The sequence below is a fragment of the Lipotes vexillifer genome, unplaced genomic scaffold (genome assembly GCF_000442215.2).
Source record: "Lipotes vexillifer unplaced genomic scaffold, Lipotes_vexillifer_v1.1 scaffold39, whole genome shotgun sequence".
Lineage (NCBI taxonomy): Eukaryota > Metazoa > Chordata > Mammalia > Artiodactyla > Lipotidae > Lipotes > Lipotes vexillifer.
The window spans coordinates 604,481-621,598 of NW_006787038.1; the positions used below are offsets into that span (position 1 = coordinate 604,481).

General features: G+C 44.3%; 2 protein-coding genes across 2 annotated transcripts in view; one reads left to right on the forward strand and one right to left on the reverse strand.

Moving 5' to 3' along the window:
- The window catches only part of RIOX1 (ribosomal oxygenase 1), a 2,192-nt gene extending 861 nt beyond the window's left edge, over positions 1-1,331 (forward strand). Inside the window, exon 2 of the mRNA XM_007459783.1 lies at positions 5-1,331. Within this exon, the coding sequence (XP_007459845.1) occupies positions 5-1,331 (1,327 nt within the window). The remainder of the gene's footprint in view (positions 1-4) is intronic.
- Positions 1-17,118, reverse strand: part of HEATR4 (HEAT repeat containing 4) — a 37,856-nt gene that overhangs the window by 13,572 nt on the left and 7,166 nt on the right. Inside the window, 11 exon segments of the mRNA XM_007459786.1 lie at positions 1,450-1,508; positions 2,921-3,080; positions 4,417-4,495; positions 5,183-5,372; positions 6,179-6,248; positions 6,814-6,994; positions 7,702-7,820; positions 9,931-10,035; positions 10,669-10,829; positions 11,709-11,870; positions 15,911-16,054. Coding sequence (XP_007459848.1) covers positions 1,450-1,508; positions 2,921-3,080; positions 4,417-4,495; positions 5,183-5,372; positions 6,179-6,248; positions 6,814-6,994; positions 7,702-7,820; positions 9,931-10,035; positions 10,669-10,829; positions 11,709-11,870; positions 15,911-16,054 — 1,430 coding nt within the window.

Consider the following 17,118-nt stretch of genomic DNA (forward strand, 5'->3'; position numbering starts at 1 on the left):
GCAGCCGGCGGCGGGCTGCGCGCCTCTTCGAGTGGCTCATCGCGCCCATGCCGCCCGACCATTTCTACCGGCGCCTATGGGAGCGTGAGGCTGTGCTGGTGCGGCGGCAGGACCACACCTACTACCAGGGTCTTTTCTCTACCTCCGACCTGGACTCAATGCTGCGCAACGAGGAGGTGCAGTTTGGGCAGCACCTGGACGCCGCGCGCTACATCAGTGGGCGGCGCGAGACCCTGAACCCACCTGGCCGCGCCCTGCCCGCTGCCGCGTGGTCCCTGTACAGGGCCGGCTGCTCCCTGCGCCTCCTCTGTCCGCAGGCTTTCTCCACCACCGTGTGGCAGTTTTTGGCTGTGCTCCAGGAGCAGTTTGGAAGCATGGCAGGCTCCAACGTTTACCTCACGCCCCCCAACTCGCAGGGCTTTGCGCCCCACTACGACGATATCGAGGCTTTTGTGCTGCAGCTGGAAGGTAGGAAACTCTGGCGGGTCTACCGACCGCGGGTTCCGACTGAGGAACTAGCCCTGACATCCAGCCCCAACTTCAGTCAGGACGACCTAGGAGAGCCGGTGCTGCAGACGGTGCTGGAACCTGGAGATTTGCTCTATTTTCCCCGAGGCTTCATTCACCAAGCCGAATGCCAGGATGGAGTGCACTCTCTGCACCTGACCTTGTCCACATACCAGCGCAATACCTGGGGCGACTTCCTGGAGGCTGTACTGCCTCTGGCAGTGCAGGCTGCAATGGAGGAAAATGTGGAGTTTCGTAGGGGACTGCCCCGAGACTTTATGGATTACATGGGGGCCCAGCATTCGGAGTCTAAGGATCCGCGAAGAACTGCTTTCATGGAGAAAGTGCGGGTCTTGGTTGCCCGCTTGGGACACTTTGCCCCTGTTGATGCTGTGGCTGACCAGAGAGCGAAAGACTTCATCCATGATTCTCTGCCCCCTGTGTTGACTGAGAGGGAGAGGGCACTAAGCGTTTATGGGCTCCCAATTCGCTGGGAGGCTGGGGAACCTGTAAACGTGGGGGCCCAGTTGACAACAGAAACAGAAGTGCACATGCTTCAGGATGGTATAGCTCGGCTGGTGGGTGAGGGAGGCCATTTGTTTCTCTATTATACAGTGGAAAACTCCCGAGTTTATCATCTGGAAGAGCCCAAGTGCTTGGAGATATACCCCCAGCAAGCTGATGCCATGGAACTCCTGCTCCGCTCCTACCCAGAGTTTGTGAGGGTAGCGGACTTGCCGTGCGACAGTGTGGAGGACCAGCTTTCCTTGGCGACCATGTTATATGACAAGGGGCTGCTGCTCACCAAGATGCCTCTAACCTGAACTAGTTACTCCTTGATTGCCAGAAACAAGACAGTAGTGATTCTCTCCTACCACCACCACTTTTTTGGGGCGAAAAATTCGTTCTTACCTTAATAACCATCACTGTGCTTACATTTACCTTTATGACTGCTTCAATGTCACAGAACTCAGACGGTCTTCTAGGAAACACCACCTCATCTAGGCACAAAAGTAAAAGCAGAAGTTGGAGGTGGAAGAAGGAGCTTGTTCTGAAGTAACCTTGATTCCTGATCGTTTGAGAGTACCAACTTCATCACCACCCTCAGGCTTCCGTGTACTGTGTGGCATTTGCTGTGTTACTCTGCTTGAGACATTAGAAGTTTTTATTTGGAATTTGCATCCTTCATTTGAGTTCTCTTTCATCAGTTTGGGGGGAGGGTTGGGGTCAGTATCCTGTTGGTTACTATGAGTTTGTGTGAATGTTAGAAAAGTTATTAAAATGCCAGAGAATGTTTTCCTTTTTCTAGGGCTAGATTATTATGTGGCATGGTCTGAAGAAATGTGGGAGGAGGGAGGTCGATAGGGAAAATCAACAGCTGAGGTGAAAGGTAACTTGGGACGGTTGTAGGATTGGGGCCAATTCTGCAACTTTGGGGGTAATTTATTCATTTTAATCATGTTACTCGAACCCCAAACAGCACAATCCTATTAGAAAAGTTATGAGTATATTATGTTTTAAAAAGTGTATTAGGGTTTTGCTCAGTGCTTGGTTGCATCAGTGGCTGGCACTGCTCCCAAAGAGACAGAATGTCACCTAGTTGTGCTGTCATAGGCCTCAGTCAGCCAACTTGTAGCAAGCTGGCCATGAGGGAAGGCTGGTGTTCAAGTTACTTTCCACTCTCATTTTTTTCTGGCAGTTGGAAGAAACTTCCCCAAATCTGGCAAGTGAATATTCTCATGGTTGGTGGAAAAGAGCCTGGTGTACCAGAGAGAGCACTGGACTTGGAAGCAGAAGACCTGGGTTTGGGGTGGTGGCTGGTGGGCAGCTGGCTGAATGACCTGAGGCTGCTGCTGCGCCTGGGCACACTGATTTTGTAAGTATGTTTTGGTACAGCTTGATGTCTACACCTCATCATTTAGGTTGTATCTGGAACTTTTAAGATCCTTTCACTGTAACTGATAGGTTGAGTTATATAAAGCTGAGAACTTTATGAAATCGTTTTTTTTTAAAGTTGCAAAAGCGTAGATGTACATATAATCTTACTTTCCAGAGGTAATATTACTATTCAAGGTTAAGCTTCAAGGATTTTTCTGAGTGCTTAACCAGACGTACACACGGCAGTTTTTTGTTTTGTTTTTCTAAGGCGTCCTTTTTTTGACCTAACTTTCAAATTGGTTCAGATAGAATTACATCATTCTTTTTTTAAGGGGCAGATAGCAAATCAGAGCCTGTGGGAGGGGGACAAGGAAAAGATAACAGAAGGACTGAGAGGATGGTGGCCAAGAAGAAAAGAAAGTGTCCCTTCCTGGCTCTCATCCTACAGGGCTCACAACTAAGTCCCCAAACATCCAGTCATGAAAAAGGCTTGTTAAAGGAGTCAAGGCATAGGATTCACCCCTAGAAAACTTACCCTGAAAAGTTTCTTGGAGAAAAGTATGGAATTTCAGTGGTTTTTGCCCCTGTTTGGGTTGCATGTAAACACGTTTTGCTTCGTCCTTCACTTTTCCCATGACTGTCTCAATCTTGAATATTTTCTGTATCAACAGTTCCTTTTGGCTTAGTGTTTGAATCTGAATCAGAACAAATGTTGAAAAAAACAACTATACTAGGCTGTAAATCATCAAAAAGCGTTAATAAAGTAGCATTGCATCATGCTTATTAGTATTAGGTGGTACATAAATGCCTGAGAACATTGTTCTCTGGTGATATTGGTTGGACATTTTTCACATCTGCTATTGAAAAATTTACTTTAGCTTTTTGGACATGATGAAAGGAATCTGCTAAGAAATGCTTGCTTGATGTGAAATTGGTTTTGTGAATTACATGAAGAATCTTTTGCCTTTTTTTTTTTTTTTTTTTTTTTTTGCGGTACGTGGGCCTCACCACCGTGGGCCCTCCCGCTGCAGAGCAACAGGCTCCGGACGCACAGGCTCAGTGGCCATGGCTCACGGGCGCAGCCGCTCCGTGGCATGCGGGACCCCCCTGGACCGGGACACGAATGCGTGTCCCCTGCATCGGCAGGTGGACCCCCAACCACTGCGCCACCAGGGAGGCCCTCTTTTGCCTTTTTAAAGTCCTTTTCCCTCGATTTTTCATCTCCTCTAACAGCTTTGAAAAATTAGAACCACCTGTTCAGCTAGAGTTCCTTTGGTGAAAGAGCCCAGATTAGGAATTAAGGAAAGTTTAGAAGGAAAAAGAAAATCTAGGGACTTCCCTGGTGGCGCAGTGGTTAAGAATCCACCTGCCAATGCAGGGGACATGAGTTCAAGCCCTGGTCCGGGAAGATCCCACATGCCACGGAGCAACTAAGCCCGTGCGCCACAACTACTGAGCCTGTGCTCTAGAGCCGGCAAGCCACAACTACTGAAGCCCGTGTGCCTAGAGCCCACACTCCTCAACAAGAGAAGCCACCACAGTGAGAAGCCCGTGCGCCGCAATAAAGAGGAGCCCCCACTTGCAGCAACTAGAGAAAGCCTTGCGCAGCAATGAAGAACTAACACAGCCAAAAAAAAATTAATTAATTAAAAAAAAAAATCTAGGGGGCCTATTCCAGTCCCTCATTCCTTCTTTATGCCTATCTGCAAAAAAGAAAGAACTTGGGTTTAGAGGATGGTGGGGAAAAAAAGGGAAGGAAAGGAAACAATATCTCAGAAACAGCTGATTTTGAGGTCTACTTGATAGGATAAGGGGATTTTTGCTTTGTTTTACTTTTTACTAGTAGGATTTTATAATCCTATCTTGCACAGATGTGTTTTGTATCTTCAAGTGAGATATTGTATCTGGGGCTGTAGAAAGTATTTCTGTGTTGGGGAAGAGGGTACGTACATGCTTAGGGGGAAAAAGCAGCCTGAGGAACCCTTGAGAGCCCTGAATTTTTTCTTGAAAACATAGCTTGTACTTATCTACCCTGTTCTTGATCTTCTGAAGCATTTCTTGGTTTCCTTCATTTTCTAAGTTGAGTATCTTCATTGCATGGTGAATTTCTCTGAAAGGTAAGAAGGACTTCTTAGGCTGTTCTTCCTATCATTAAAGCATGGAGGTGGAAAATACAGCACTTGGAATCAGACAAGAATCCTAAGTTCCAATCCTAACTGCAGTTTTGCTGAGCTTTATTTGCAAAAATTGTATGATGCTTAGCTTGTAGGGGTGTTCTGTAGTTTTTGAGATGATATACTTGAAGGTACTAGTAGATATTATTTATTGAACACCTTTATGACAGGTACTAACATGTTGTCTCATTAATCATCACCACAGACCCATAAGGCAGACTGCCATCTGCGTTTGATACATGAAAAAATGTAAATGGGCTCAGAGAATTTAAGTAACTTACCCAGACTCACAGAGCTAGCACATGTCTGAGCTGGGGTTCAAATCCTGGTCTTTTTGACGCTAAAGCCTATCGTCACTAAGTAGGCACTTGATAAATGTTAGTTGAATAAAAAAACCCACCTGGGATGATGAACAAGTACGTAAACTACATGAGCTTGACTTTTAATCTAATTCAGGCCAGTTTTTCTGTCACCCACTTGCTAAGTAGATGAATGGCCCAGGTGAGCCTGTGCTTCTTACAGCCATTAAGCAGCCTGGAAAGGCAGGCACATACTCTGTTAACAAGGTTGGGAGAGTTGGCCGTACAAGAGGTCACGGCAGGAGCCAGAGGGTTAGTGCTTACTTTAGAACAGCATCATGGTTCTCTAGGAGCAGCACGTCTAGGAAGGTGTCCCTGACTCGGTCTCCTTGAAGTTTGAGGGCTAGGATGCTACGGCAAGCCTCTAGTCGTACACCTGGTGATTCTTCATAGTGGATAGCCCAGAGCAGGAGGTCTGTCAGTTGGGGACTCACGTGGCCAATTTGTCCCAAAGCTGCAGAGATTAGAGGGCAGCGTATTCCACTGTCACTTAAGATTGAGTTTGTTATATCCTAGCATCCAGAAATGGCCTTATTAATAAATAATAAGGTAGAGGCAACCACTTGCTAAATTAAATATTGCAAATACTAAACTAAGTATTTTGTCTTTACCTTCCCTTTTAGATGACAATTACCATTAGAATTTTAGGAATGGGTTAGAATAGGACATTATCCCCAGAGAATTCCCAGAAGGGGGTATTGCATGCCATCCTTGTCCTATTTATCTCGGAATGAGATATGGGATAGATAACTCAGAAGACCAACCTAGTCAAGGCAGGGTAATGGGGAAAGAAGGCACAATTACTTTGCAACTTAACCCAGGGCAGATTCTTAAAGGGACCTGCCAGACTGTCAGAGAGAAACAATGCCAAAAATCCCTGAAAATAAACTCTAGGAAATTTGAGGGCAGGATTTTAGGTTTGTAGCAGTCTTGAATCTGGTCTGACTTTTACAGAGTCCTATGGTTGAAACCTCCAGAGAAAGCAAGTATATCCAACAGTGGATACCTACTTGGAACTCATACCTAATTCTGTTGGCAGGGATTGTCCTGTCAGCCCTTTGCCTTAACGCGTTTGACATAGACCTAGACGCCTTAACTAAAAATTAAAAAGGACAAGAAAATAATCTTTAATTTCTCAGGCAAGGAACTTCTCTGTGATTATCCCCTCCCTTACACTCTACTCTCTTCCTAAAGAGATTCTGGGGATCATCTATACTAAAATACGGGAAGGTTGAGGAGTTGGGGCCACTCCTGTAATACCTCGAATGGCAAAGGCCTTGATTTTCCAGCAGGGATCTCTCTGTATGAGATTCAGAAGGCATTCAAGGACCTGGGATGGATAAAAGGCAGTGCTGAGTGGAGAGAATCAGAGCAAGAATGAACCAGAGACAGGGACCCCTCTTGTCTAAATGTGCTTTAACTGGAAAAGTGGCCTTCTATCAAATCTAGTGAAAAAATGAGCTGGAGCCAGAAGTACTGGCTTAGGCGCAGAGTGTTCTTATCTCCTATCTGTAGATTGATTTTCCTAGCTAACAGATCTATGGCCATATAGGCTTCTTTTGAATACCTCCATCAGGTTTTCCACTAATAACTAGGGATTATAACTCGATTCACTGGAGTCGATCCCTAAGCCTAACAGCACCCATGTAATGAGAAGCTAGCTAACTGAGGTGAGAATAGGATTCAGGGGTGTGCTCTAAAGTGAAGTCTAGGCTGGCTTGGAGCTAAGTGTGGTCCTAACTGTTGGTGTGGCCTATATATCTCCTCACCTTTCTGGTTCTGATCTCTCATTCTGTGTCCCCACAGAATGGTGAGTATGCTATGTACGAATGAAGCACAGGGTAATGCCCTCTTGGGTTAATCAGGTAAGATGGGTACATGTCTCCTTGACTCACCATATTATCATGGATCTGCAGGGCACCAGCAGCCAAACAAGCTGCCTGCCGAACTGCCGTGAAGTCATCAGAGAAGCAGTTCAGAAAGCTTGGGAGAAGCTTGGCGGTCATGAGCTTGAGCCCACGAATCAGGGAGAGGGCTTCCACACGCTCCTGGTAGTTTCCTTGGCCCAGCTTGACTCTGTAAGGCACAGGTGCTCTTATTTTCCCTCCTTAAACTTTTGGTGCCTCTCCCCACGCCCACCCCTAGTGCCCTCAGGATAAAATCCAACTTCTGTAGGCTCTCCATTATCCATTCCCACCCTTTCCTACTTAGCCTTATGCACATTAATTTAAGTTTCACCAGGTAGAGTCCTCAACTGTTTTATTTACTTGAATCCCTATTACCTAGAGTATGCTAGGCGCTAAACTATGTTGAATGACTGAATAAAGGAAACTTTAAACATGGATCTCTTGCTACAGTCAAGTTCTCTTCCCCACTGCCCTCACATGTGCCATGTTCATTTCTGTATTTGGCTCCCAGTGTGGAAGGTCTTAGCTTCTCTCTGCCTACGTAGTCTTACCCATCCTTCATGAAACTTGACTTTGCTAGGCATTTGTGTATCTTGCCTGTATAATCAGAATCATGGCATACATTTGAACTCTCAAACATCTAAAACAGTGCCTAACACCTAGTGGGCATTCAATTAATGATTCTTCCCTTAGCCACATTGTTAGTGTCTGTAGGGGCTGTTAATGTTTTATTTTATTAAAAAAAAAAAATCCTGCAATGGGATCTATACAATGCTGAGCAGACAGAGCAGCTTAACAAATGCTGGCTGGCTGGAGCCCAGGCTCCCTGAACACTTTAAGAATAAAACTTCTTTCACCATGTTGACAAGGTCTTACCTGATTGTGTCATGCACCTCTTTCCCAAGGCTCATTTGCCCCAGAGCTTGGGCAGCTGCTTGTCTCACTTTCTTATTCCAGTCACTCAACATCAGCTGGATCAACTTATGTTTCATATCCTACACATAGGTGTAATAATTAGCTACCATTTATTACCAAGTCAATTTTGTACTTGGCACTGTGCTAATAAGTACTTTTACCCATCACGTAATCCTCCCAAACGATCCCATAAGGCAGATATTACCGTTTGTAGGGGACAGAATGGAGGCTTAGATTTCTTGCCCACGGTTAACCTGTTGAGTGCTGGAGCCAGGACTCAGACCCAGGCCTATTTTTGAAGCTTATGCTTTATTTATTCATAAATTTATTTATTTATTTATTTGTTTATTTATGGCTGCGCTGGGTCTTTGTAGCTGCATGCGGGCTTTAGTAGTTGTGGCTTGTGGGCTCTAGAGTGCAGGCTCAGTAGTTGTGGTGCACAGGCTTAGTTGCTCCGCAGCATGTGCGATATTCCCAGACCAGGACTCGAACCCATGTCCCCTGCATTGGCAGGTGGATTCTTACCCACTGCACCACCAGGGAAGCCTGAAGCTCATGCTTTAAACTACTGTATTATATTGGGGCCAGCATAATCTGTACTTGAGACTCTTAAAATTTGAAAGTGATACATTAGTAGGGTGACCAACTCATTCCAATTTGCCTGGGACTTTTCCTGGGTTTAGTACTGAAAGTCCTAGGTATTGGACAAGCTAGGACAGTTGGCCACCCTGTGTGTTAGTACGTCTCTCAAAGGGAAAGGGACGAAGATTACTAGTTGGTGATTATGTAATGTGCCCAAAACTATTCTCCCTGCCTGAAACATCTCCCTTTTCCACCCCTACCTGATACCTGATGTTTTCCTATTCTTTTAGGATTGAACTCAAAAAGCATCTCCTCAGTGAACTCTCCTCTGCCTTCTGTAAGCAATAGGAAGTCCCCATAATACTTTACAGCTACTTCTGTTATAGCTGTTTACATGTAACATTTACCAAGATGTGTTATCTTTGCATCCCCAATGGTAGCATGCTGCCCAGCATGTAGGATGTGGTCAGAAACTGCCTGCTTACTGAATGAGTGAAAGGACTGATGGACATATTGCTTAACCCCAGCAGTCTGATGTGAAGTTCTCATCTTTACCCCGCCCCCTGCTTGCTCTGCATGGCTTTTTACTTTCAGTTGGCCATCCTGAGTAACAAGTGCTGAGGAGGTGAATGTGCAAATTAATCAGATGTTGTTAAAATGGTGTTGTTAAATTCAGGTTCTGATTGAATTGACCAGAGGGGAGATTTTTCACTTCCAGCAAACTCCCAGGTGATACCTATGCTGCTGGTCCAGGACTTTAGCATCAGGGTACTATGGCAGTCGAAGCAGAATTAACCCAGACTAGAATTATACTGATTACACTGAATGGCCAGGTTTTGTGCTTCCCACGTCAAAATGTGAGGGTCAAGATGGAGGGTGCCCTCTTCTCGTGGGAATGGCAGTGTTCTGGGCCATTTTGGAGTTACTTAGTGTTATAAGGAAAACGTAGTGGCACATAGGAAGAAAGGAAAAAATCCCATTTGGACAGCTGAAGTTGATTTTAAAATAATGGCAAGAAGGAGGTCAGGTGAAAGCCTAAATGATGGTCAGGGTTTCCTGTGCCTGGAAGTCTTTTTTTCAGTTCTGTTCCAAGTCTTGCTCAGCTGACCCACACTCCTTCCTTCACAGAACTTTAACTGATAGGTTCGGCCCACACTAATCTCTCTCTGAAAAGTTTTGAGTACATTACATTTATCACTTGTTCTTGAATCATTTGTGTGTTAGTCTTGTTATGCTAACTCTAATGTCAGGTTTTTGAAAGTAGGGACAGTATTGACTGATACTTATAAAATACCTTGATGTGGAGGCAATGTCAAATTACTATAAAAGTTTCTAAACTTTTCTCTTTTTTTTTCTTGCTTACTTCATTGTAGGTAGGTTACAAACAGTTTGTGGACTGCCACCAGGCTGAGAAGCAGTGTCTTAAGTAATAGAACGATATGCTGGCATTTGAAGAGAATTCTGGGTTAGGAGTAAGAGGTAGCAGTATGGCAACAGAGATCTGTTTGGCAAGAATGGGATACTAGATAGCAGCAAAAAGTGGAAGAGCTCCCTAGCTCAGTTTTGCTTAGACTTTCTGTCCTGGAAACACAGGAAGAGAAGGCTTACCACACTGACATTTCCACCAATCTGGGAGAGAGCTCGGCAGGCTACAATCCGGTCTTTCCATTGATGGCTATTCAGCTCCACGGCAAGCATGGTATGTATCAGGGTCTGAGGAAATGGAAGATGTGTATGGATATCCATGATCACTTTTAGAGATGCTGGGACCTTGAAGAAGTTATATCCTAACCTGGCATCCAGCATAGTTAATGTCACAAACACATGAGATGCCCGTTGCTAGCAAAGGAGAGTGGGTTTACAATGGGGCACTCTTCCATCCAAGCCAACTGATTTCTGGGGAACAAATCAGGGAACAATACACAGATTTAGTAATCTGAACAGAAAATTCCTGGAACCTTCTCTTCTTAACTATCTTTCCCCCTAAAATGATTTGTATATGCCTCAATCTGTGAGTTTCACATTTCTACTGGAAGTAAACAGAATTGTAGGTCTGTGTAGTTTTCAGTGGTAAACTTCTGGCAGAAGCAAATTCTGCATATCACAACTTTTCTTGCCTACACAGAAACCATCTGCAGCCTACTTTTCTCACCTTTCTCAGCTAGCTGTTGTCACTTTTGCTTGTATACACGCCGGTTCACCCACACTTAGTCCAGTTTTACCTGTGCTTGAGATTATCCCTACCCAACCACCTGCATTTTCAGTTCCTTACATGCACCGACCTCAGAGGCCCAATTGTTCCCCCCAAACTCGGTTTCTTCCTCTGACCCTGTAATGAACACATACTGTCTTCGCACTTAGATGGCTCAGGAGCATGCAAGACTGTTGCTCAGTGTCCTCATTCTTCTTGTTAAACAGCTGATGGAGGATCCTTGTAATCACAGGGTAAGTGGCAGCACCTTCCAGAGCCAGGCACTGAGCTGCAGCCCAGCTGTCCACGCTATTACCTGCCACAGTGGGGTGAAAAAGGAGTCCAGAATGGCGATCTCTTCTCCCCACAGAGAGAGCAGCCTTTGGGTTGGTACACAAGGCTGCTACCTGCCTGATATCTCACTTCCCTCTGCCCCCTGTCTCGAAATTCAATCCCTTATTTAAATCACATTTAAATGGATTGTATCAAGGTTCTAAATATAGACTGAAAATCTTAACCTGAAAAGTCAAATCCTAATGTTTTTGTTAGGTAACAGCAGGAAGGCACTTCCGGCCTGGATGAGAGATACGGTTGTCCCTCTCACTAGAGATTGGGAAGTCCGGAGTGGAGGCTTTCTTAAGACAGATGAATTAAATTGTTGAGTATCTCCATGCCGAAGGCCAAACTGGTCAGCCAGTTGTCCTCCACCCCTGCCGCCACGCAAGGAACAGGTACATCTTTCAGACAGAGCATTTGGGCACCTTGGGCCTATCATCTGACAGAACCTTTTTGCTTGTATTACTCCAGCAGTGCTTGTGGACAATGCCTGTAAGTTAATGTGCAAAAATGGAAGCAAGATGTGTTCAAGTGGTGATTTAAAAAAATTTTAGAATGTATTTTTTAATATTATTACATTATCTTTTCAATTGAAAATCTGGTTGTATGAAAGGGGACATGGTTTCTGTTCAAATGCACCTATGAAATATTTAGCCCAGGTACCACTAGGTGGCAGTGTACCTATTTTGTAAAGTACCTGGGAAGAACAAATCTCTGAGTATCTAATGGAATACCAGACCCAATACAGTAGACATCATAGAGCATGATGGTGGAGAGGAAAGGATTAGGAAAAGCTGATGGTGAGATGTCCTTTCTTTACCCCATATTTCCAGGTCAGAAGTAACAATGAGTTACTCACCCTTCAAAAGGGCAGTCTGCATGATTTCCCGGGCAAGAAGATTATGTGACTGTATGGCATATTGGCATACTGCTGCTGCCATCTGCACATTGGCGTTCTTGTCACAAAGAGCAGCCTTTAGGGGGGCCTGTAGAACCTCTGGCAAGTCCTGGACAGATGGAGCTTTGACGGTTTCCTTGTCTGTGATCAAAAGAAAGCCAGTAAGAGGGTGCTAGCTAGCCCCTTTGCTTTTCTCTGAAACAGCTTTTTCCTGTAGTCACATGGTGGCCAACCTCAGTCTCAGTTGCAGATGCTTACTGCTTCTTAATATAATTAGAGTTTAACTGAGCCCCTACAATGGGCAGGATTTTAAGGCTGACTTTTGTGCTGGGTATTCCTGTTCCCAATCCTTTATCATCTGGCCTCTACAGAGCTGTATTCAAGCCAAAGGAGAATGTTTCCAGCTAGGCTATGGTGACCATCACCATTAGTTTTAGTGATGAAAATCAACCTATTTATATATTTTTGTATTTTTAATAATAATAGCAAATATATTTAGGTAGTGCTTTGCTGCTTATATAGTGATTCATTATCTCATTCAGTCTTCTAACCCTCATTGAAGTAGGCAAGGCAGGTATGACTGCAGAGCTCACCTGAAATATGTGTATTGCAGGAGTCCTTTCAGGTTTAACTAAACAGTCTCACAAGACTATCATAGGCCACGCATGGCACTAATCTTTGGAAGGAAATAGGATGGAAGCATAGTTTGCCAACAGGACAGCATCAGGCATTCCTTTTGGCAAGAGTTCTTGAGGTGGTTTGTCTAGCATTCCATGGAGCCTTCTGGGGACAGCTCAGGAGCATGGAATCGATCCCCAGGTATGTGTCTTATGTTCCACCACAGTTATTATCTCTTTTATAGAACAACTCCATAGATATAATTCCAAGGTCCTCAAAGGGCATGCTTTGACAAGTTACAGCATTCATGGGAGCCCAAAGGATGGTGCCTCCTTCAGGCGTGTATGTTTCACTTACAGTTCTTCCCAGTCCAGATGTAATTTATCAGTCAGGGTTCATTTTTATTATAAGCAATGTTGCCTACAAAGATAGTTCCTATCCTTATCAGGTTATCGGGACAACTGGTAGGCATTTAACTAAAGCTCATTTCTCAAGTAAGGGGGGAAAGTGTTTTGTTAACCTTTTGTCCACAACTAGTTTCATTTTATAGATAAGGAATTTGAAGTTCAGAGAGGTTAACTGACTTCCCAAGATGTGGCAGAGCTAGTTCTATAGCTAAGGTTTTAGAACTTCTGATCTGTCCTTTTTGCTACTACTGTGGGCCACTGTGCCATCTGTTAAGAATGGGCTAGGTGGAAATATGTGCATTTCAGGGGAACAGATAGAAGTCAATTATTTCAAGAAATAATGAGTAAGATAATTTTCTTTGGGAAGTTGTGGGGAGGAAACAAGACAAATCAAAATCTAGACACCCAGGGTCTTCCCTGGTGGCACAGTGGTTGAGCGTCCGCCTGCCGATGCAGGGGACATGGGTCCGTGCCCCGGTCTGGGAAGATCCCACATGCCGCGGAGCGGCTGGGCCCGTGAGCCATGGCCGCTGAGCCTGCGCGGCCATAGCAGTGAGAGGCCTGCGTACCGCAAAAAAGAAAAAAAAAAATCTAGACACCCAGGAAAGGGATCATATGAAAGGGAATGACAAAGGTATTCTCTAATGTATGTGGAAGATTTGGGGATAAGATGATATCTCTTGCCACCTATTGAAGGTTTTCTCTATGTGCCAGGCACTAACACACATCATCCCATTTAATACCCCAAGGAAATAAGCGTTTAAAATAAAGAATGTGTACATGTGGAAGCATATTAGCAGGGACATCAAACCAATTCTGGGTGGTGGGGCAGGGAAGACTCCTCAGAGGAAGTGATACCTTAGCTGAAAATTGAAGGGCATGTATAGAAGTTAATCAGGTAAAGAGGGAGAGGTAGAGTTTCCCAGCAGAGGGAGCAGCAAATTTGAAAACCTGGAGTTAAAATGCCCATATCTGGAACTCAGAAGACAGGAAATACATGAAATGAAACTTTAAAAACGTGACAACTTTGTAGAGAAAAAATTAGTTCCCACCTCTAAGAAGTTCCTTGTTTGGTAGAGATGCCAGAAAAGTAAACAGACAATTATGACAGAATGATAAATGCTAGGGCAGAATAATATCAGGATGCTACCGGACTTCCCTGGTGGCGCAGTGGTTAAGAATCTGTCTGCCAGTGCAGGGGACACAGGTTCAATCCCTTGTCCGGGAAGATCCCACATGCCATGGAGCAATTAAGCCCCTGTGCCACGACTACTGAGCCCATGTGCTGCAACTACTGAAGCCTGCGTGCTGCAACTACTGAAGCCCATATGCCTAGAGCCCATGCTCCACAAGAGAAGCCACCGCAATGAGAAGCCTGTGCACTGCAGCAAAGAGTAGCCCCCGCTTGCTGCATCTAGAGAAAGACCTCACGCAGCAACGAAGACCCAGCGCAGCCAAAAATAAAAATAAATATTTTTTTTTTTTTTAAAGGATGCTACCATCAGCAGAGAAGGAAGAAGTATCAGCCCAGGCTTCTCACGAAAGGTGGTGTCTGAGAGGGCACTTGGGGGTTAGGAAGAGTCAGTTGGTTTTATGTCCTTTCAGCAGCATTTTATAGTTTCTGTCATCTGGGTCCTGTGTCTTGTTAAGCCAGCTCCTTGGTAGATTACACTTCTGGCTCTTGTAGATGGGAAGTTTTCCTTTTTAACTGCTTATTGCTAGCAAAGAAAAAACTATTGACATTTCTTTTTCAAAAGATTACAGACCATTGGGAAAAATGGCCAAGTCCTTAATTCATTTTACAAGTCTAGTAAAAACTAAAACTTGATAAAGATAGTATAAATAAACACAAAACTACCGATTTCACTTACAAATGTAGTAAAACATTCTAAAATATTAACAAATCAAACCCAGTGGAGTAGTAAAAGAAAGATCCATTAGGATTTTTTCTAAGAGTTTAACAACAGAATTCATTATATCCGCAAATTAAAGGAGAAGAAACTAGAAAATGGCTGGTAAAATTCAACACTCATTTTTGTAATAAATAGAAAAGCTCACATGTATGTTGGCATATGTTTGTAAAAGCATAGGGAAAATGGTGGAATGCCAAACTAAACATTGGTTACCCTGGGGAATGGCATGGGGGTGGGATTGGGACTGGGAAGTGAGTTGGGGGAAGATAATCACCTCTTTTTTTTTTTTTAACTTTTTTGTCTGCGCTGGGCCTTCATTGCTGCGTGCGGGCTTTCTCTAGTTGTGGCGAGCGGGGGCTACTCTTTGTTGCGGTGCGCGGGCTTCTCATTGCGGTGGCTTCTCTTGTTGTGGAGCAGGGGCTCTAGGAGCGCGGGCTTCAGTAGTTGCGTGGGCTCGGTATTTGTGGCTTGCAGACTCTAGAGCGCAGGCTCAGTATTTGTGGTGCAGGGGCTTAGTTCCTCTGTGGCATGTGGGATCTTCCTGGACCAGGGATCTAACCCATGTCTCCTGCATTGGCAGGCAGAACTGAGCCACCAGGGAAGTCCCACCTCTTTTTATACTCCTCTGTGTTGACTGATAATAACACTTTATATTTCTTTCATAATAAAAAAAAATGTTTAGGAAGCAGAATCTGTAGAATTTATTGGTCAATTGGTTGTGGGAAGAGGAAAGATTTTATCCAGGATGACTCCCAGGGTCCTAGCTCAGAAACTGCATGGATTGTGGGAATGCTGATTGCGATGTGGAATGTGGGGAGGGGTCTATGGAGAGGGTGATGAGTTCAGTGTGGGACATGTTGAGTTTGAGATGTGCTGTCAAAAGAAGCGCTAAAATGGAGTCGGGAGAAAAGTGTGTGCATTCACACACACATACACATATACTTTTTGGCTATTATGAATGGGATCTCTAAGGTAGAACAATGTGAACTTGTAAGCTACTGAGCATCAAAGGGTGATGAAATTCGTGCAAAAAGCACTAGACTAGAAGTCAGGAATTTTAAATTCATCTCTATTGCTGGTAAGTTGTGTATATTCAGGCCAGTCTCTGGGTCTTGGTTTCCATTTTGTGAAATGATCTCAGATAAGCTTCAGGGTCTCCGCCAGTTCAAAATTTCTATGGCTCTGAATTGCTTATATTTTCAAGCAGTCCAGTTCTGGCTCTCACCTGAGTCCCCCTGGCTGATGGCAATACGGGGCCGTTCTAAAGCAGCTGTGGCACAAGTGATGATGGCTTGGATGCGGATGTCATCATGGATGTCCACCAAGCTCTGCAGCAGGCCCTCTATTGTCTTATGGTGCCACTCGATGACTGTACCATGAGGAGGAAAATTAGAAGAGAACCACCTGGTTAGGGCTAGATATTGTGCTGCAGGCAGGTGACAAGAAGTCCCCTTCCCCTAGGACAGTTCAAGCAAAACAGCTCAGAAGAATAAAGGGCTCTAGAGATGGAGTCCTGTCCTGAGGGAAGTTATTTCTCTGATGATCCATGTACCCTCTTAGGTAGTTCCCAAACAAAACTCCTAATCCCATCCTATATATATATATATTTTTGGCTTAAATAACTCTTTATTGTTATCACCTGGTAAATAGTTAGGTACAATAAAACATAGTGGTTAAGGGTACTTTGTCGTCAGACATACCTGGTTTGGAATCACGATTACTAGCTATGTGACCTTGGACAAGTTACTTAACCTCACTGGGCTTGAGATTTCTCATTTGTAAGATGAGAATAATGCTGGAACCCATTGTATTGAGTTACGTTCAGTGTTAAATGAGTTAACTGGACAAAGTGTTTAGCAAAATGCCTGCAAGATAATAAGGGCTCACGTGTTAATGGTTGTGGTTATCATTAGGTTTCCTTGACTTCTAGGGCTCTTCCATCTGGCTTTCAAGGGCTTCTTCCTTTTATTGCTAACTGCTCTCTTTATAGCTTTGGAGCTTTTATTTCAGTGCTCCCACCACCTGTAGGTGCTCCCCACGGGTAGCTTTTAGTCAGAATCTCTTTTTCAACTCTTTTTTTGTTTACCTGAACCAGTTTATGTGATGGATCACCTTTTTCCTGCACTAACTAAACTAGTTTTTCATGTTCTGAAAGCCAGCAGCCCTTGAGTCCTCAAATCTTGCAGCTTTCAACACTCCTTGCTGGGCCCTTCCTCTGTCCCAGGCACTCAGCGTTCTATTCCCATATCGCTGAAGGCAAAGTAAATATATGATAATCCCAAATTTACAAATGAATTTTGGGAAAGTGTTGTATATACCACAGCCAACTGAAGTTTCTTTTGATCACTGCATTTCCATTGCTTGGGCAGCACATTTCACCCTTTCTTTCATGCATCATTTATTGAGTGTAAAGTTTCAGAGGTCAGTAAGATA